Genomic DNA, 20,807 nt, shown 5'->3' with positions numbered 1-20,807 from the left:
TTTCATCTGCTTCCTGTTAGGTCTGGAACTGTTCCCTTGATGCTGGAGACATCAGTCCCTCATTGGATTGTGGACCTAGGCTTGGTCCCTCTGGAAATGATGCAGGTGATGGGGCTGTTTCCGTTGACTGTGAACCGCTCTCCGCTGGTGCACTATGTTGGGGTTCAGGTTCCAGCTGAGCCTCTTGTGTAGGGTTATCTGCTGCTGCTGGTGCAGGTTCGATGGGGCCCTCTGGTGTTGGGGTTGCAAGTACTGGATTCAGTGCTGGCAATGGGTCCGGTGCTAGTTGTTCCGCTGGTTCCGGTTCTGAGACTGGCTCTGTCTGGCTCTCTGTGACTGGATCCACTACTGCTGTTGCAGATGTTGGTATGGGGTCCGGTTCCATCACCTCTGACCGGGTCCTGGTAGAAGTTTCTGGAACAGAGCTAGGTGTGACAGCTTGCTTAGCCTGGCTGCGGGTGACCATTCCCACCCTCTTGGCTAGCTTCACATGATTGGCCAATTCTTTTGGGGGTACCAAAATGGAACAGCATGGGGATGGGATAATCATCATAGACTGCAAAAGTCCACGTTCCTGACCAGCCCTTGTACTGGACCAGCAACTTGGCTGTAGGCAAGTCAAAAGAGTTTGACTTGAAGGGTTGAATTGTCACTTGGACCTCTGGGTCGATTAAATTGGGGTCCACTAAGGAAGGATGGATAGCCGACACTTGCGCTCCGGTGTCCCTCATGCTGTGACCTTCCCGCCCACACTCACAGTTTCCCTCCGCTCTGAGGGTATCTGGGAGGTATCTGGGCCTGAGGACCTCTGGTGTGATTCCGGTGCAATGAACTGTAATCTGTTGGGGTTCTTGGGTCAGTTGGCTTTACATGCCCTGGCTCGTTACATTTAAAACATTGTCCAGCTGACAGGTCACTGGAGCGAGGTGGGTTGCTGGAGAACGGTGTGGCAGGACAATAAAGTGTCTGGAGTGTTCCTTGGGGTGTAGTTGGGGCCTTAGGCTGCACCCGGTAGTAGGGTGTGGTCTGAGGTTGTCCCTTCTGGTATCCGCTCCAACTGCGACCAGGGTTGTTTCTCTCTCCTCCCGCCACCTGTTTTGTTCCGGTTTGCCCCGCCTCTCTGGCGGTCTTAGAAACCCTGCTGATGTGCTGCTTTCGGCGCATGTATTAGTACGATGGTGGTCCCATGCAGGCTAGCTCGCTGGTGCAACAGCCTGTTTGGTGTAGGACTTTTAAAGCATTTGTAATGAGCCATGTGGAGGGCAGTCAAAGGACATCTTGGCCAACAAACAGCAGAGCCCAACAAGAGACCCGTGGCATATGGGGGAAAACCAAGAGCCAAGCAAGAAGCTGTTCTGTACCAAGGCAACTCAGGGCTGCCCCTGCCCCCACCAGTGCCATTGACTCCAGTGGGAGTGGGAGTAGGCCCTCAGGGTTGTGAGTACTCATTGATCCCAGATCAGAGACCGCACAGACGTTTTCCTGAATCTCGGACCTGGTTTAATCCTGCCTCCCCCGGCTGCTCATGACAGTCCACTCAAGCTTTTTGCTTTATTCTCCTGTGTATTGTCTCCTTCCACTCCTCATCTGAGGCCTGCTTTTATGTCTGACCACATGTCCTTGGAACAGCCTCCCTCTCCTCCTTCAAATATCTTCTGTCCCTTGGCCTGCTCTGCAGCCCTCCCCTTGCCCCTTTGTTATACCTCTTCATGCCTTACAGCACAAGATCTTCAGGGGAGGGGATAAATGCAGAAGGTATCTTAGATGGCTGGTGTCCACCGCCACCCCGTTCTGCATTCACAGAGCTGCTGTAACACTTGTGTTCACTTGCACAAGGGGCAATGGCTGGTGGATCTACTGAGCCACAAATTCACAGAGCCTTGTGCATTGGGGCAGAGTGGATCTCATAGATCTGATATGCAGCAAATGTAGGAATGCCACCTTTCTAATTGCTGGTAACCGGATCCCCGAGGCCCCACCCCTGCTCCGCCTCTTTCCCTACAAGGCCCTGCCCATTGCTCGCTCCTCTCCAGTCCCAGCTCCCTCGCTCACTGGATCCTCTCCACCTCCAGACCCCTTGCTTGCTGGATTGCCTCCACCTCCCTCTACTCTAGGCCTGGAACAGGAGCTACTGCAGCCTGACAAGCAGCCTGCCTGCAGGTAGGAGGTGGCCCTGGCTGAGCAGAGGCTGGTGCGGGTTAATTACCTGGCACCTCTCCCCACCCAGTGCTAACTGGACTTTGTACTGACTGGACACTGCCAAGTCCCCTTTCCGACAGGACTTTCCAGTCGAAAACCGGTCACCTGGCAACCTTAAATGGCACCTGGACACAGAAGCCAAACCAGACTATTTGGGTAAAACCTGGACAGGTGGCAACCCTATGTAGCTGCAGGTTCTGTGAATGGCTACATCTATGTAACGTTGCACCCCATAATGCTTTACAGAAATGTGCTTATGAGTGTAAATATGACATAACTGGAATATGTTTTATGCTAGATATGCCATGTAACATATCTTTGCAAAGGTTATAATCTACTGAATGGGTTCATGCTATTTGTACACATGTATCATTTTTATATCTGAAGTTATGAGCATTGGCTCTATGCTTGTATATAAAGTGTTTGCTGTAGGAAGCACATAAGACAGATTTGGTCAACATAGCGTGAAGGGGTTATTTACGTAATTGGGAGTACTTAACTAACCATGGACTTTGAGAAACGCCAATCCACATCTGAGCTTTCCTGGGAACGTTCAAACTAACATGTAAACAATGGCATCGGCCTGCAAAAAGCTGAATCATTCATAGACATATGACTTGCCCAGGCGGCTAGAGACCCTATCCTGTGGCTGTGATGTTGCACAAGAGAAAGACTATATAAAGCCATGGAAGCCCCTCCATTTTGTCTTCAGCTGGCTCAAAAGATAACCTCTCCACCCTAAAGAGATGCCCGAAAGAAACTGAAACAAAGGACAGTAACTACGGGTGTGTGAGTGCTTGGTGGACCCAGACTAGGAGGAAGCCTAGTCTGTAAAAGAAGCTTATTGGAACATCTCTGAGGGTAAGATTTACCTGCATTTAGTTTCCTACTGTATTAGGCTTAGACTTGCGTGTTTTATTTTATTTTGCTTGGTAACTTACTTTGTTCTGTCTGTTATTACTTGGAACCACTTAAATCCTACTTTTTGTATTTAATAAAATCACATTTTACTTATTAATTAACCCAGAGCAAGTAATTAATTCCTGGGGGAGCAAACAGCTGTGCATATCTCTCTATCAGTGTTATAGAGGGTGAACAATTTATGAGTTTACCCTGTATAAGCTTTATACAGAGTAAAATGGATTTATTTGGGGTTTGGATCCCATTGGGAATTTGGTATCTGGGTGTTGGAGACAGGAGCACTTCTTAAGCTGTTTTCAGTTAGTCTGCAGCTTCTGGGGGATGTGGTTTGGACCTGGGCCTGTGTTTGTAGCAGGCTAGTGTGTCTGGCTCAACAAGGCAAGGTACTGAAGTCCCAAGCTGCCAGGGAAAACGGGCTCAGAGGTAGTCCCAGGACATCAGGTGGCAGTCCCAAGGGTGTTTCTGTGACCCAAACTGTCACAGTCTACACATACAGCAGCATGTAGAGTACATACACTGTACACCCTTTAGCACCCATATAAATAGCAGTGTGCATGGTGAGGCACTGCTTAGGCTAGTAAAGACACGCCAGAGCCTTAGGATATATACCTTGTATGGCTCGCCACATGCCCACGCAGTGTCTCCCATGACTACATGGCTATTTACACTGACTCCTTGCTGCTGGAGCCCTTCCCCACAGCATGCAGATCAAACATAGACCAGGCATTTTGCTCCTCATAATGCTAGTGAAGGAAACTCTGCTCCAACAAGTTAAATGTTTTAAGGTACTTATTTAAGGGGGGAAAAAATCCAGAAAGCTACAGTGATGTTTCTGGTGCAGTTGGAGTGCCTGTTAGTGCTGGCAGCTTAACTGCTCCGTAAAATATACTGACTTGAAAATATCAGCTGGGAGTCATTCTTTGGCATGAAGGTAGGAGAAAGAAAGCATCAAAGGTGTGTGGGAGGGAGGGGGGCAGGCAGAGCTGATAATGTGCCACTCTGACATCTAGAAGGAATTCTAATTGGTAAACTACTATCCAGTGTGTTTATCAACCTGTTTCTTTCTGAACGATCTACTCAAGCCAGTTTGAAGTGGCAGCTGGCCCACTGTCAAACAGCTGCAGGGATCTCCCACGCAAAGCCCTCCTTGTGTTTGCATCTGAAATTCTCCAGAAATGCTACTGTGCTATCAGTGGGCACCAGCTTGCACCAGGCTTTCTAAACAAGACAGGGGAGAGATTGACAAGGATGTGGCATGCAGCCTTGGGCAGAACATTTCGGATTTGTATTTTTCTTTTAAGTGTTTACGTCATGCAACAGAACTGTTGTTTTGGAAACAGAATTTTAAAAGCTTTCATTAACTTTTGCTATGTGTTTCTAAATTGCCTGTTAGCTAGAGCTGATGTTTTCAAAAGTGCTGATGGGTCTTGGCTGCTCAATTTCCATTCATTTTAGTGGTGTTTAAGGGTCTCATCCAGCAGATGTGCTTAACTTTATTCTCCTGCGTGGTCCTGGTGATGTAAGTGTAATTCATATTTTACAACCTGTTAACTTAAGTGTTGAAGTAACGTATGCACTAGCTCAGCCACAAAATCTTGGCTTGAGGCAGGAATCACTGGGTGATGTTCTCTGGCCTGTGCTCCACAGCGGATGATCAGAGTGGTCCCTTCTGGGCTTAAAAATCTATGAATAAAGTTAAGCACATACATTTGTTTCGTGCCTGTGTGTTTACCTGCAGTATTTCAAAAGAGCTCAGCATGCAGCAGCTTCTGTGGGGAATGACTGGTGTAAACTTCAGTGGAATTGCACAAGATTTGCTGATGTAAGCTTTTGGTGGAAGGGGTTATGGGTTACAGTTGGTCTGTACAGCATTGAGCACAACAGGACCCCAACCTGGTCGAGATCGCTCAGTGTGCTATTGTAATACAAATAAACAGTGATAAAATAACTGATCAGACTCAAGCCCTGTTACTGTAGCATGTTTGTAAGAAGTGCAGCTTTCCTTATTTCCTTCGATACCCTTTAGGGGTGATAGGAACATAGCTTTTTCCGTAAAGAAACTAGAGTTCAGGTCATGCTAATTGTAACTTGTATTTTTAACCAGCTCTAAACATTTACTTTCCCCAAAGCATCCTTCCTCCATCCCCATTTTCTTGGCAGGTGCAGAACCCTCCGACCCCCACCTCCTCCCAGCATGCACATTCTTTCAACGACTGACTTGAATCCCAGCCAGCGTAGACAGATTGCTTTGTAAATGTAGGATTATAGTGTGCTTGACATCCATAAACCAGAGCTGATCTAATTGCAATCCACTTAAGATGTTGATAACTGCACCCGCACCTAGTACCAGGCAGGCTCTATATCATGCTGAACTCAAGCCCAGTTCGTAAGCTCTGTTTTTGCTTTTAAAGCACCAGGTGTCTGACGCTAAATGAGTCTGGGGAAAAAAAATAAGTGGGGGCTAATGGAGATAAGAGCTTTGAAAGTGGGAGAGTCCTACATTACAGGGGAAGGTCTGGGAGGTTAGGCTAATAGGGTTGGTAAAAAGAGAACCTGCCTTCCTTGCAGACAATCTTGCACCCTTGTTGGCCTCCCCAGGATCTGAGCTGTGCTTGTAACATGGCCAACCTGTGGCTGCTGCGAAACTGGTAGATTGTTAAGGGCCTGTCTGCACCAGGGACCCCTGCACCAATGTAGCGACACTGATGCAAAGTTCCTGTGAAGATACAGGCCCCCTGTACTATTGCAGTGATGTATGTTTGACACCAATGCAGGGCATTTACATGGAGTTGCACCAGTCTAGTTACAATGGTGTAGTTATATCTGCCAGTCAAGTTACATCAGTGCAAAAATCTCTCAAGTAGACAGACCCTGGGTGCTAATAGTGGAGCATTTAGGTTTGTAGAACCGTGTCTGTGTCATTTGGACCTAGGGTGACCAGATGTCCCAATTTTATAGGGACAGTCCCATATTCTGGGCTTTGTCTTATATAAGCACCTATTCCCCTCCCCGCATCCTCCTGTCCTGATTTTTCACACTTGCTATCTGGTCACCCTGTTTGGACCTGCAAAGCCTAGCAGAAAATCTCATGAGAACAAACTTTCTCATGCAAACTCTGTTTCTTCTTATTTCTGGTGAACAAACCAGAGTTCAATGGGGTTTGTACAGCCATTGTTTCTGTCCCCGTGGATTCAGAGGTCTTGATTGCTCATCAGTTTTTGCTGATGGCCACACCCAGTGCAGCAACAGAAACACCCACACCTTATTGCCAGCATTGTGACCCAAACATGTAACAGCTGTAAAGATGGTAGATGGCGCCATGTTCAAGATATTTCTTTGGCATAAGCAATTCTCTCTCCTGAACATTATTAGTATGAGCCTTTTTGAGATCCATGAAGGTATCACAGGCGGAATGAGGGAGTAACTGGCAATATAGGAGTTGCAAGTTGGGTGATGGTGGGGATCAGGAGGGGATCAAGGGATCAGGAGCTGACATGAATGAATTTTGTTTTTCCTGTATGCCCTGTAGGCCCAGGGGGCGGGTGGATTTCCTCAGGCCTGTTCAGCACTTGAGATCCTCAGATGGGCAGTGCTCTAGGAGCAAAGGGCCTTTGGGTGCAGGGATAGCAATGGTGTGCCTGCCTCTCCCACCCCCAGTTGTTAGATTTGTTACCTCTGGAACCAGGAACCTGCCAATTAAGACTGGCTGTACTGGGTCAGACCAATGGTCCAACTAGCCCACTATCCTGTCTTCCGACAGTAGCCAGTACCAGATGCTTCATAGTGAAGAACAGAACAGTACAATTATCAAGAGATCCATCCCCTGTCATCCAGTCCCAGCTTCTAGCAGTCGGAGCTTTGGGACACCCAGAGCATGGGGTTGCGTCACTGACCATCTTGACTAGTAGCTAATACATGGACAGAGAGCTAAGTAGCTTGCTTGTTTTATTCAGCTACTGCATTGCTTCTTGCTCTGACACTCTCTCTATTGCTCCACTACTAGGGCTCTTGATATCTACAGGTGCCCTCTAGTGATCAGGCATAGAACACACACAATTACAGTCCTCCCTCCTTCCTGAGTTGCTACCCCAGCCCCCAACATGTCTAACCTAACATTATAAATTGCCAGTGTAACTAAGGAGGTCAGAATAGAGCATCTGAGCACTCCAGACAGAGTGAGAGGATTATTCTGCCTCTGTATCACCCGTCAGCCTTAACTATCAACTATTTCAACTCCAGACTGAGTTACTCAGGTGGTTTTCTTTGGTGCACAGGGTAACACCTCTCAGGTTCTGGAGTAGCCCCTTGAGCAGATGCTTCAGATGACAATTCATGTTCTGGTTCCTTCATGCTAGTAATCAATGGACCTGCAGTGTCCTGAACTTCAGAATTCAGATCAACCAGAGCAGGTACAGACGGTGTCTTTGTTTTGGGGGTAAATCTTGAATCTGCTCGATGTTACGCTGCCATATCATATCAGGTGTACCTTCTGAGTTTGGACAGTATCAGGAACCCACTTGTGGCCACCTCAGTAATCTCGAGCAAGAGCATGTTATCCCATCCATAACTCTGTAAAAAGTGTCCACAGTCCTTTGCTTGCACTGATACTGACAGTGCTATCCCTTGCCTTTGGATAGATAGAGACCGTTGGTTTTAAAGGTTTTTTCTCCAGCACTTTTCACCATCACAGAAAATGAGAGCGAATTCACAGAGGTGTCTATGTTTTAGGAAGTGATTTGCTATTTTGGATGCCCAGTTGACATCTTGAGGGTGCTTGAATTTCAGAAAGCGCTGAGCACCCTGCCCTGTCCTCTTGAAAATGAAGGTGACTCAAGCTGGGTACCACTCAACACCAACGTAGGCCTGTGTTCCTTATCCACAGTAGGATCTTCATCCTTTCAGTTTCACCCAAAGGATTCTGTTCCATCCCAGTACTGTCTCTTTTCCTTGCTCCTCTCCCCTGGGCGTTACTCAGGCTGCTGCTTTCTTTGTGCTTTAAGATGCATTCAGTGGGCTTTACTATGTCCCTTTAGAGGATGTGCACACATCTCCACATAATTACTATAACTCTACAGCTGGCTGAGGCAGGAAGGTCAGAAGCTAGGATTAAGTTTCCTCTGCAGACTAGATCTCATGGGCGAGGAGGCATTGGGTTCATTGGGGCCTGTAGCAGCAGCTTACCAGGTGCAGCATTGGGCACGTCCATTGCCTCAGCCTACATTCTTCCCAGCCAATTCTCTCCCCTCCCCTCCCCCCGATACTATTGTATTAACTCTCCTCTGCTGGAGCAAAAGCCAATCTTCCAGGGCTTTACCCTCCATACAGGCCTCCCCACAGTGAGTCACAGTCCTTTACAGCCCACCTTAGCTCTGTCTGGCTCATCCACAGGTTTCTCTTATATAGGGTAGCCCCACAGGTCATGTGACCGTAACATGCCCCAGCCTTTCAGTCCCATCATCTGAGAAGCGGGCTAATCCAGGCTGAGCCCAACTGCCCATAAAGGGCCAGCTCACCCTGTGACAGGCTGTCTAACTCCCTCTAACTCTTGAGCAAACAAGAGAGTTTAATCACCTCTAGATTCCCAGGTGGTTAGCTTTAGAAGAGACCACCTAGGTGCTCAGATACTGTGGTGTATAGCATGGTATAAATACCTATGTAAATCATCTGAAGCAGACCCCTTGCTTTTTATCTGGAAAAACTTGTGTCAATGTTAACTCATTCCTGCTTTAATTCCCAGTACAGACATCGTAGAAGCCTGAGGGCTAGTTTTCTCAATATGTACCTGCTGTAAAGTAGCTGGCAGATTGGCTCATGTCTCTTGCTGTTCTGTCTGGGGCCTACAGTTGATTTTGTTTTCCTTTAGGGATGTACAGTGACACTGACACTGATCACTATCCAACCAAATTGTGTCCTTGAAGAAGGATTTGAAAACAAAAAGAAAGAAACTGTAAACACAGCAGCAGTGTTTAAAATGAAAAAGGGGAGCGTTTTCCCAGCAGCCAGAGTGATGGCACATATGGGCATCGTGAAAAGCACGCAGCAGGATCATTTGGGGGGCATTTGTCTCCACATTAGGAAATGGAAAGTAAACGCTGCTAAAAGAGCCTCTGACAAAAACCAACAAACCATAAAATCCAGAATTGAGCTGCGGCAGGGAAGTAGCAGCAACCATAACCGCATGATCCTAGCATCCCCAGAATGCAAGTAGGAGAGCAGGGCTTTAGTCAGCTTCCCCCTGAGTGCCTGCTCTTCATGGAATGGCTGAGTGGGCAGCCTGCAGCCAGCTCCCTCCCATCTGTTCTGTTTCTCTGAGCTGGAAACAAGGAGGAAGATCAAGTGCCATGCGATCGGACAGCTCCCCACATACTCCATTGACCTCAGTCTGGGACCTGTCACTCCAGCCAAAAGCAGCTTGTTACTGACCCTCCAAACTTTCCATATCATTAGGTCCTGTTGGAAATTCACCAGACACCAGTCTCCATTATTAAGGTTGTAGCCAATGGTCCACCATAAGGCTCAGGAAATAGCAATAAAACCGCAAAATGAATGAACAAACCCCTCCCTCTCTCCTGTCCTCTCCTCCCCTGCCCTCAAACAAACAAACAAACAAAGCTGTAGGCCAGGATTCTCAGAAGTAGGAGCCTAAAGTTATGGCTCAAATAAAAGGTAGCTTGTACCATGCAACCAAAACAGAGTAAACACACGTAATCAGTGCGTAAGATACATCCGCGTATGTTACACTGGTGGATCTTTCTAGTGTAGACAAGCCCTTAGGCTCCTAAATATGTCAGCTGGTTTTTCAAAAATGCTGTGCACCCAGCAGCAGCAACTGCCTTTAATGGGAGCTGCTAAGTGCTTGGCTCTTTTGAAAATAAGCTCACTTACTCAGGAGTTGAAATCAGCTTTTGAAAATCTTGGCCTAAAGTCCAAGTTGGTAAGTGCAGTTCAAGAGAAAGATATCCAGTTAATTTGCCTTTAAAAGGCCAAAACATTAAACACTATGGCAATCCCAAGCCAGTTTGAGTGATTCCCACTAATATTATGCAGAATAATGGTCATCTTTAATTGACCATGATGAGAATATTACTTAGCTCTTCCATAGCACTTTCCATCCTTACATCTCCAAATGCTTTATGACAGATGTCAGTATCATTATCCCCATTTTTCATATGGGAAAACTGATGCACGTGGAGGAAGAGTTTCATCAAACAACTTCATTACCAGAGAGCATTTGGTTTCTATGGCTGGAAAGATATGACTATCTCCATATATCCCACAGTACAAATTGTCCTGTGCTTATCTAGGATATTCCTTTCTTTGAGTGGAAAATCTTTTCAGGAATTACAGTATTGATGTCCCTGCCTCGGGAACTGAATCTTGTCTTTCTTTTGCTGCACATCTTGTTTGCTAAGGCTTTGCAGCTGGCTAATAAAGTATTCATCAGCTCATCAGAGTAACTCTCCAGTTACCTTTTCTTAGAGGTCACAGTTTCTGTTTTTCTGGCTCCTGTTGCAAGATCAGACCTTGCAGGAGGAGATCCCTCCTGAGGGGAAGGAAAATGGGAGACTGACTTCCTGATAGGCTAGATCCAACAACCATGGCCTCCTCCTTGGCTAGCAACAAGCAATACCTATCACTTCAGGCTCCTCCTCCTGGATCTGTTGGATATTCCCAGGCATCGAGCTACTGGCATAAGGGCACACAATAGAGTTCTTGTCCATCTCTGGAGAAAGTCTGTCATGAGAGCTTTGGAGTCCCCCTTGGAGTAGAATCTGAACACCTTTTTCTTAACCTCAGTGTGAATAGGTTGATGGATGATGTTGCCAGAGTCATCTTTACATCCATGCACACCTCTAGGTGGCAACTCCACTCTCCCTGTTGTTTTCATTGGCTGCTGAGGCAATGCACTTCGATGCTGCATGTTTATGTGTAAGGCCCAAAGACATGTTAAATGGGCTTTTCGTCCAATACAGAACAGTCTTGGCTTCCCTCTGGAGTGTTGGAGACCTGGCTTCTGCAGGAGGTGTTGCCAAGGATGTTCTTGTTTCTGAGTGAAGTAGTCAGCTCTCTGCAGGTGTTTCTTACTGCCCTGAGCCCCACCCCATAATTACATTGCTAGATAATATCTGGTTGTCAAATGGATTTGACAAGAAATATACTTGTCAGCTAAAGTTTTAGGTGGCAAATCTTGTGATCTCTAAAACGTCAGATGACAATTGGTCAATGAGGTGCACAATGTATACGTAAAAAGAAAAGGAATGCTTGTGGCACCTTAGAGACTAACAAATTTATTAGAGCATAAACTCACGAAAGCTTATGCTCTAATAAATTTGTTAGTCTCTAAGGTGCCACAAGTCCTCCTTTTCTTTTTACGGATACACACTAACATGGCTGCTACTCTGAACAATGTATACAGAATACATGCAGCATACACATGCTGTTGTACGTAGGATATACTAGTGTATATGGGGTTTTCAGGTTCTGTAGATACTAACAGGGCACATAGAGGGTCCTATGGGTACATAGTGCGTATTGGGTGTACAGAGTCTTAGGTTATTAGGGAGAGACATGATTTGTCTGTAGCTTGCTATTTTCAACCTCCCTCTAACCTCCCCTTCTCTTTCAAACCACAGCTATTTTACTGAAATTTCACAGCTAAACTGGATGTAATTCCCCCTCTCACCCCCAATCTATTCGGTAGGAATAAATAACTTTGCAGCTATAATGATGTGAAATGTTCCTAATCCTTTGTTCTTTGAGCATTTTCCTAATCACCACCACCTCTTCCTCCTCCTCCTCCTTCTTCTTTTTGCCAACCAATATTTGATAAACATACACTCACACTTTGAAAATCTCTTACGGTAAAGAGCTTTATTTACAAAAGACCTTTTCAGAGTGAGGAGTTTGCTTCTGTGATTTGGAGGATCTTGAGACTTGGTTTTGTGTGAATATGGGAGTCTGAATAAGCCCTGGGCATATAAATTATGGGTGAGATTTCATAAGCACTCAGCAGCTGGTTACCTAGGGAGGTTGTGGGATCTCCCTCATTGTGGATTTTTAAGATTAGGTTAGACAAGCATCTGTCTTGAGGCTCCTTCCAGCCCTATGTTTCTATGATTGGTAAAATTCCCATTGTCTTCAGTGGGAACAGAGTTAGACCAATGCTGAGCACTCTTGAAAATCCCTGCCTATGTGCATAGAATCAATACTCATTCTAAAACTCCTGCAATGTAAAATGCATTCAAGTGCCACGTGGTCAACACATCAGAAGCTTCTGCCCCCATTTCTCTTGGCATTGTGTTTATTTAGACTGTATTTTGAAAAGGTTTCTATTCTAAAAGCATCACAGTGTCACTGTGTGTGAAATCCAATGACGACAACCTTGTCTGCATTCTCATGGGACCACTTAGTTTAATGCTCACAAAGAATCAGAGAAAAGCTTCTTGTTGGCTTCCCAAGGTTCCTTGGGACACTTTAGTGTACTTAGAATTTAAATGTGAAGAAGTGACACCTGGTAAACGTAAACATTCATAACACATTCTAAGGCATGTGCATTTCTCAATAAGTGACACTGACATTTGGATTGTTTAAAAGCGAAATGTGTTTAACTAAACAGCGGCCTCTATTGGTCAACCTGAGAGCACAGAATCATAGAACTGTTGGGCTGGCAGGGACCTTGAGAAGTGATCAAGTCCAACCCCTTGCACTGAGGCAGGACCAAGTAAACCTAGACCAGCCCTGACAAGGGGTTTGTCCAGCCTGTTCTTAGAAACCTCCTGTGATGGGGATTCCACAGCCTGCCTTGGAGATTATGTGGTACTTAGCAGTAGTTACACCTTAAAATGCATAAAGGCTGAGTACCTGCTAGACAGAGGCTAGGAACTGCTTTAAAGTATACCTGCTTGTAATTGCTCCCAAGGGCCCATCTGCTAGACAGTGTTTGCTGGTGCACAGTGTGCTCTGACCACAACCCCTCCCCGCTCCTCTCTGACCTGGCATTCAGGGGGATCTAGTGAAAATGTGTTATATAGAGAGCCCGGTAAGTAGAAAGCTTCCTCTTTCCTGTGGACTGTGTGGAGTTTGGTTTTGGGCTGAACTCAGGGAATTTTGCCAGCTTAATACCCAGGCATTGTGGACAGGTGGTTTGTGTGTCCACCCTCCCACTCCTTGGCTGGAGTGCAAGCTCAGAAAATGAATCTTGCTTCAGAGAAGAGAGCGGGTTCTTGCTTTGTTAATGTTCTTTGCACAGACTTCTCTTTTCTCCTTGTGAAAGGTTTCAGAGATGCTGATGGCTAAAAGGCATTTCCGAACAGGATTTGCCTGCCCAGCGTAGTTCATTTCAGAGTGGCTTGCAGTTGTTTCTCCGAGTAAGAAGAGACAGACAGAATAACTGATTCTCTTGCAGCAGTTGGTTTGGAAAAGATGGACTTGCATCTCCTACCACCTGGTGCTTTGTCAGTACAGAATGCTGGCATTTAGGGATGACTCTCACTAACAATAGCAACAGTGTGTCCAGCAGGGACCTCTTCCCTCTGAATCACCTAGAAAACGAACCTTGACTAGTCGGAGAGCAAGTAAACTTCCACCCTATAATTCATTCTGGGTGCTTTGGGACAATCTCTTCTGCTTTGGGAGCCCAATCTAGAGACCTGCTAGGCACCTGAGACTCTTATTGAAATCAATAGGAGATACAGGTCCTGTATGCCTCTCAGGATCAGGCCTGTCCTGAATAGATTTAATTGTTTTTCAAGATGGGGTTCCCTGTTTTTAAACTCCTCCATAATCTTGCCCCAGCCAATCTCTCTCTGTCTCTTTGATCCCCTACATGTGTCTTCATTGCTGTTGTTGAAAGGCCTTTGAGTTCTGCAGTTTGGCCTCCTGCCCCCAGAACTACTCTCCTGTATCTTTCTTATCCAATCTTTCGCTTGTGCCTCCTAATTTCTCTCCCTCTGCTGTCTCTTATTATTGAGCTCCTCAACTCTAGCTTTTTACAGGGGCCCAGGTGTATCAGAGGCTCAAAGCAAAACAAAGCTGCATTATTGCGCTGTCAAACATACAGCAGGGATACACTCTCCGAGGCAGCAGGTCTTCAAGAAACAGGGACCATGCCTGTTTTAAAACTGAGAGCTGAACGGCCTAGAAAACAAACCTGGAATGATCAGAGTCAGTAAACCTCAGTGTGATTAATAACCTTTTCCCTTTGACCTGAAACAAACGTCAGAATGCGACTGGTGCCTCGTCTGTGCGGCTGGTGCTTTGCTGGGTTAATGCAATTAAAAGTGGGTGTTTAAATAACCCCAAGGAATATTGCTACAGTGGCACTGACCTTTAAGAGAAAGCAAGGTCTCCACAGGCCTTGGTGCTTCCCAGTAGAGCGTCTCAGAGATATACTGTTAAGGCTTTAATCTGGGGAAAGGCAGGAGAATGAGACGTTTCTTTCTTCTGCTGACATCGTTTTGCATGAGGTTACATGGCCTTTCTGGTGTCTTTTTCTGCACACTTAGGGTTTACATTCAGAGTCTGTCTGCTGCCCTCCGGCTATCAGAGAACAGGCATCTGCTGCTCACATAAAGCCCCCTCTCGTGGCCTTTCACTCCTTCAGAGAGGGGCGCATATAATTAATAAGCGGTGGAAGTTTAATAGGCAAAGGAGCCAGTGAAATGCGCTGGGGCCAGCCAGAAATATAGGAGATAAAGGAGCAGAGACCTGAGGCAACAATCTGCTAGTTCTCAAATTGATTAGCAGGGTCTGTTTGTGTTTGGGATGTTTGCAGGACTTGGCAGGGAATGAGCTTGGGCTGCACATCTTAGAGGGTTGGTGTGAGTTGGGAAACAAGCAGGGGAAACTGTCCAGCCAGCAGTGATACAAACGTGCAGGGGGATCAGAGAGAACAGAATGTCTGAGCATCGGCCGACAGCCCGGGAAGACTCAATTTGGGGCCAGCGATGTAGCTCTGGCCCTTTGCATCCTCCTGTGGTACCTGCTGCCTAGGATGCTGCTGGGGATACCTATGTGATGGGGAGCAGTCTCGTGGGAATAATGATGACCAGTTGGCTGTGAGGCTTGGAGAGACGCAGCACCTGAGATGGGGCTGTGCTGCTGCAAAGACTGGAAAGGCCGCTCTCGGGAGCCCAAAGGTAACTTTGCCTTTCAAAATCTCCCTGCAGGCTTCAGAGGCAAGTCTTCCTCCTCCTCCCCCACCTTCGCCTCCCCCATGGGTTGCTATTTTGCATAGTATAATTGCTTCTGGAATGGCACTACCTTGTGGCCTCATTAAGCCACATTGGCATTGAAAAGGTTCCTATCTCTGAAGTTCAGTTTTAATGTCCTGATGTCCGATTCGGTCAGAACGAGAGCCGTTCCTTTTGTTCCCCCCCTTTTACCCAGTGCTGAGATATGTGAGCAATGCTATTCAGCGGCAGTGCTGCAAGGGCAGCCCCTTGCTACGTGCCAGCTTCTGAACCAAAGCAAGCAGTTACATTAGGAGATGCTGGCTGAAGGGGCTCAGCGGGGCGGGGGGGCGGCAGTGGCTGCTCTCAGTTTATTTCACTTTGATTTCAGTCGATCGGTGATCAGTGCACAATATGTACATTTCACGGACTCTGAGTGCTGCATGCGATCGGTGTTCTGTAAAATCATTAATGGGTCGAAACTGGGTCTTGCCACCCCAATTTATTACTAGTCCAATCCTACCTAGCCTAGCGTAAGTTGGATATATATGACTTGGGTTTTAGCAGCATAAAGTGGAATGGCAAATTGGGTCAATTCCCCCTATTTTCTGAGACTATCGAATCCTTTGAAAGGTGAGATCACTTCTAAAATGGTTAATAAACAGCTGCAATGGTAAAGCGCTGTGGGTGTGAATTATATTAAAAATACAGTTCAATCTTTTTTCTTTTTCCAAAATGTAAAGTGAAACTTGACAAATAAACTACAAAGGTTGCCCCGGGGGAGTCAGGCACTGTATTTCTCATCTGTTCCCATTTATTTCCTGTGAGACTTAGATCCTTTCTGAAGAACAAGACCTTCAGGGGATTAGGAATAGTTTCAGGGTGCAGGTAAGCCGGAGGAGTCTGGACTCTCTGTCTCTGTCTCTGTCTCTCTCTCTCTCTCCAAGCAGGAGTCCTGACTGGTCCTGTAGCCGTATTCAAATTAAAGTACAACACATATTGGAAAGAACAATGTGATTTGGCAACTAAACCGTCAGCACAGTTGGTCAAACATTTTTCATCTCAAAATTTTGGGGGATGAAAAACTGCTTTTTTTTTTTTTTACAATACAGAAACCGTTGTAAGAAAATTACACTTTTCACTGAATTTTTTTGGTGGGTTCATTGAAAAAAATAAATAATTTGTGAAGAGGCTGTCAAAAAAACAAAATTTTTCCATTTTTGACAACCAAAAAAAAAATGTCTTTCGACAATCGAAAACCAACATTTTTCAGGTTTTTGATCAAAACCCTAAACATTCTAGGAAATCTTTGACATAGTCAAAAAATGTCCGTTTTCTTTGAAACTTTTCCTGGAAAGTGAAAATACACTCTTTGACGAGCTCTAGCCTTCAGGGTCACAGTTTTAGTTGTAGGGCAGTGGTTCTCAAAGCCGGTCCGCCGTTTGTTTGGGGAAAGCCCCTGCTGGACCAGACCGGTTTGTTTACCTGCCGCGTCCGCAGGTTCGGCCGATTGCGGCTCCCTCTGACCGCGGTTCGCCGCTCCAGGCCAATGGGGGCTGCAGGAAGGGCAGCCAGCATGTCCGTTGGCCTGCGCCACTTCCCGTAGCCCCCATTGGCCTGGAGCGGTGAACCGGAGCCAGTGGGAGCCGCGGTCGGCTGAACCTGTGGATGCAGCAGGTAAACAAACCGGTCCGGCCTGCCAGGGGCTTTCTCTGAACAAGCGGCGGACCAGCTTTGAGAACCACTGTTGTAGGGTGTTAAACAGATTGTATTTGATTTTGATCTTTAAAAAAAAATATAAAATGTTTGGTACAGCTTTAATGCAACATGTAGCTTCTATACGTCCATCACTCCATACAATTTTATTATTCCAACGAGTCATAAGTCAGTATATATGAGCTTCATTCAAACAAATAAAAGTTGATACCAAGAAGAAAGCTAAATGAAGAACAAATAATGAGGTAATATCTATCCAATCAGCTACATCTGAAAGGGGCAGATGCTGAAGTGGAGTTAATCCAAACCAGATGAGGCGCAATTTGTCCCCCTGGGCTCTCTCTCGGATGGGAGCTCAGAAGTGGCGAGGGTCAAATCAAGGTGATCATAAATGTGCCTTGTTTAATTTAACTCAGAGACAATGGACACTTGGTTAACATGACTCCAAAGCTGATTATCCCTTCTGCTAAGGCTCACAAATGAGGACCCACGATAAGATGTATCACTCTCCTCGCTAGAGGTGGGCCCAAACCAACCCCCCAGATCAAAGCAACCCTGAGTTTTGGCTCTGGAGTTCTACTAATTTCATTCCTGGATTGAATGAGGCTTGAACCCAGCGTCCAAACTCTTTGATCCCAGTTATATTGGTATAAATCCAGAGTCACTCCATTGACTTCAGCTAAATTACTCCAGTTTACACTGGTACAAGTTAAATCAGAATCTGGCTCTATGTCTTCAAAAGGGGAAGATTAATACACTAATCCACATCACTCCCCCAACATCATTCCCCGCCCAAGGGGAAACCCTTTCTAAAGAGAGAGCATTTTAGTCAGCACACTTCATTTAGGCTCAGAAGTGTCAAGTGTTTCTGTGTCAGATCTGTACCATTAAGTAAGCCTGAAAAGCTTGGCAACACCACAGACTTTTATCCCAGTTGAGATGAAAGTCCAGCATTAGTCAGGCTGTTCTTTATCTACAGAGCCACCTGGCCAGGCAAAGAGGCCAGAAAATACAGTATACGAGTACCTCATACTAACAGACATTGCAGGGCCTTCTTTCCAGCTTAGCCCATTACAGTGCCTGCCATGGGTTATTTTATGTTGAAAGTATACGTGATGCCTCTTTTAGTACAGTATAAATGTTTCCCACTGTAACAACTCTCTCTTTCAGGCTGATTGGAAAGAAAAAGTCCCAGTCAAATTTCTTCCCCAATATTGGTTATGGACAAACAAGCTTTTATAAAACTGGAGACTGGTGCAAGTTTTGTACTGTATCAACCTGATTTATGGGCAGCTAGAGAGGCTGAGTATTTTCCACCTCAATCTATATTAGAGATGGGCCTCAGCTGCAGAACTGGGGCCTGGATTTGGGATCTCAGCCAACTTCTCCTTTGGTGTGGTGCCACTGAAGTCAGATTGTGTGTGTGTGTGTGTGTGTGTGTGTGTGTGTGTGTGTGTGTGTGTGTGTGTGTGTGTGTGTGTGTGTGTGTGTGATCCCCATGCTGTTCTCACACCAGCTTCCATGGAGGTTCTCTTTGGGTCTGTTGCTGCTGCAGCGCAAGGCTGTTGGGAGATTTTGTGCTCTTGGCGGGTGGTTTCAGAGCATGGCTCTGTGCTGCTGTTGCTCTGGCCTTTTGCCCGTGCGCTTTAACTGGCACCGTTTGTTGGTGGGCTCTGGCAATCCTGGTGGTGGATGCAGGAGAGATGGCATGGCTTGTGGCCAAGGCACTGACGGTTGCACACCTTGGGCTGTTGTGCTGATCCTGCCAATTTCAGCCTTGGTAAAAAGAACAGCTCGGTCTGTCCCTGGCACCTCAGGGCGGCTGGCAGGTGAGTGGATTATGACCTGGAGGGAGACCAAATCACAGATCTTCCTGTCTGTGAGTGATCAGCAAGGGTGTGGTGTACCAGGTCATGCACCCAGGCCTGTGGGTGCCCAGACACCCAACCACATCCTGGCCTCCACCCCATGTCTGCTAAAATCTGCTGGGCCAAGAAGCTCATAGGACTAGAGCCTCAGCCAAGGCCCCACCCACTGGAGTGCTGATTGAAGGATCGCCTGGCTTCACTGATTGGTCCTAACAGGCTATTTAATCCAAAAGGAGGCACAGGAAGCTGTCTGAGAAGCAAGGTAACTTCCTGTTGTGATTGCACCAGTCCCTGCTTGTGCCTGCTTCCTACACCCCTGTTCCTGATTCCTGACTCACCCATGCTTTCGCTTATGCTCCCACCATACTCCTGCACCATTCCTGATCCTTGCCTCTCCTCCGATTCCTGCTGTTATACCTTGCTTCCATCAGTTACCAGTTCTGGCTCTAATTTGATCTTGGCTCTGGCATTTTATACCTGACCTCTACACTGACCCTCAGCTTTGATTCCTCACTCTGACTTTGGCTTGATTCCTGGCTCTGGTGGTCGGCAGTTGACTCTGGTGCTGACCCTTGGCTTCGTTCCCCAACCTGGACGCCTGCTCTGCCCACTAGACCTGACTCTTGCTCTGACCAATAGGCAAGATTGCCTATGTCCCAGTCCATAACATAAGACCCCATGTTATTGCTTTAGGAGAGATTAGTGCAGAAAGAAATTTGAGCCCATGCAAACAGCCGTGGTGTGCTTGTCTTGCCCACCAGCAGGAGAGAGACCTAAGTAACAAGAAGTCCACTTAATCTGAAATGGTAATGCATGAGTAGCAACATCTTCATCAGAACAGTTAAGAGGTAGAAATAAGTGACAAAGAAAGGCCAACAGCATTTTCAGCAATGGTTACACAATTGGGTTTGCTACGCTTGTGAAAGGTGCTAGATTCACTGGCAGTGGCACTGCATCTGCACAGTATGCTCACTGAGACCGTGTGCTTGACATGGAGGAGTGATCAGTCCAGTGCTTAGGCATCTTGTCCATGATTGTCGGTAAAGGTGATGAGACTTTGGGGGGATGAGGGAGAGTGACTGCTAGGAATTGGAATGAAACTGGAGAGAGAGGCCACCCTCCAGCTGCTTGCAGTCCCTGCTGGCCTGGGCCAGATTCTGACATGCATCTTGTAGGTGAAAGTGACCAGACCCCTTGCCAAGTCCCCTGAGCCAGGCTTATTCGTTTTAATTTAATTGTATCCCTTCCTTTTTTTGTCCTTGATTTTTTTGACATCAGTTGTTGTTCCCTTAGAATACCTACAGGAAAATATCTGCAAACCAATGACAGGAGCATTTTTCTATAAGTGACTTTCCAATGGGGCAATATAACTGTGAAGATCAACAAATATTCCTTTTGCCGCCATTAATTTGGCCATCAGTTTGCTCTGTTTGAGTTAACTCTGCTAAGAGATATATAGTGCATTCACTGCCATAAAAATCAAACCCCAGTGAACTAGTTACTACGAATTCCAAGCTCAGGCAAACATGAGCCCAGACCTTCCAAGTTCGCAGCCAGCTGCCGTTTGCCTGTTAGATTTTATCTGGCGTCAGAGTGGCTGCTGATTGCCACTGAGTGCTTTGTGGTTGGATCCTGTGCTTAAGGTCCGAAGTCCAGTGAGCACAGTGAGAGATTGGGGTTTTATTTGAAATATTACAGCTAGCTGGGGTTCCACCTGTAATCTGATGTGGAGAGTTGAGCGGGGAAAGCCATTAAAAGAATTCATTTGCCCATCCAAAGAATAGGGGAGCTTCTGTTGTTGATAGAGCAGACAAGAAAATCAGGGAAGATGGTATTTAGCAATACATTTATTGATAATAAATATTTTAAGCTTCATTTAACCTAGCTCAGCCAAGGATCTCAAAGCACTTTACAAACACTGAGTTGGGTCTCA

General features: G+C 46.3%; 1 protein-coding gene across 3 annotated transcripts in view; it reads left to right on the top strand.

The window, feature by feature from the left end:
* Positions 1-20,807, top strand: part of ARHGAP22 (Rho GTPase activating protein 22) — a 233,645-nt gene that overhangs the window by 73,292 nt on the left and 139,546 nt on the right. Inside the window, exon 1 of one of the 3 annotated variants that reach the window (XM_043552190.1) lies at positions 15,191-15,257. The exons of the other annotated variants lie outside the window; for them this stretch is intronic. Coding sequence (XP_043408125.1) covers positions 15,206-15,257 — 52 coding nt within the window. The 5' untranslated portion in view covers positions 15,191-15,205. Of the gene's footprint in view, positions 1-15,190; positions 15,258-20,807 lie in introns of those variants that run through there. 3 annotated transcript variants of the gene reach the window in all.

This window comes from Chelonia mydas, chromosome 7, assembly GCF_015237465.2.
Source record: "Chelonia mydas isolate rCheMyd1 chromosome 7, rCheMyd1.pri.v2, whole genome shotgun sequence".
NCBI classification, from domain to species: Eukaryota; Metazoa; Chordata; order Testudines; family Cheloniidae; genus Chelonia; species Chelonia mydas.
The sequence above is the reverse complement of the archived record's forward strand: the minus strand, read 5'-3'. Positions and strand labels throughout refer to the sequence as shown.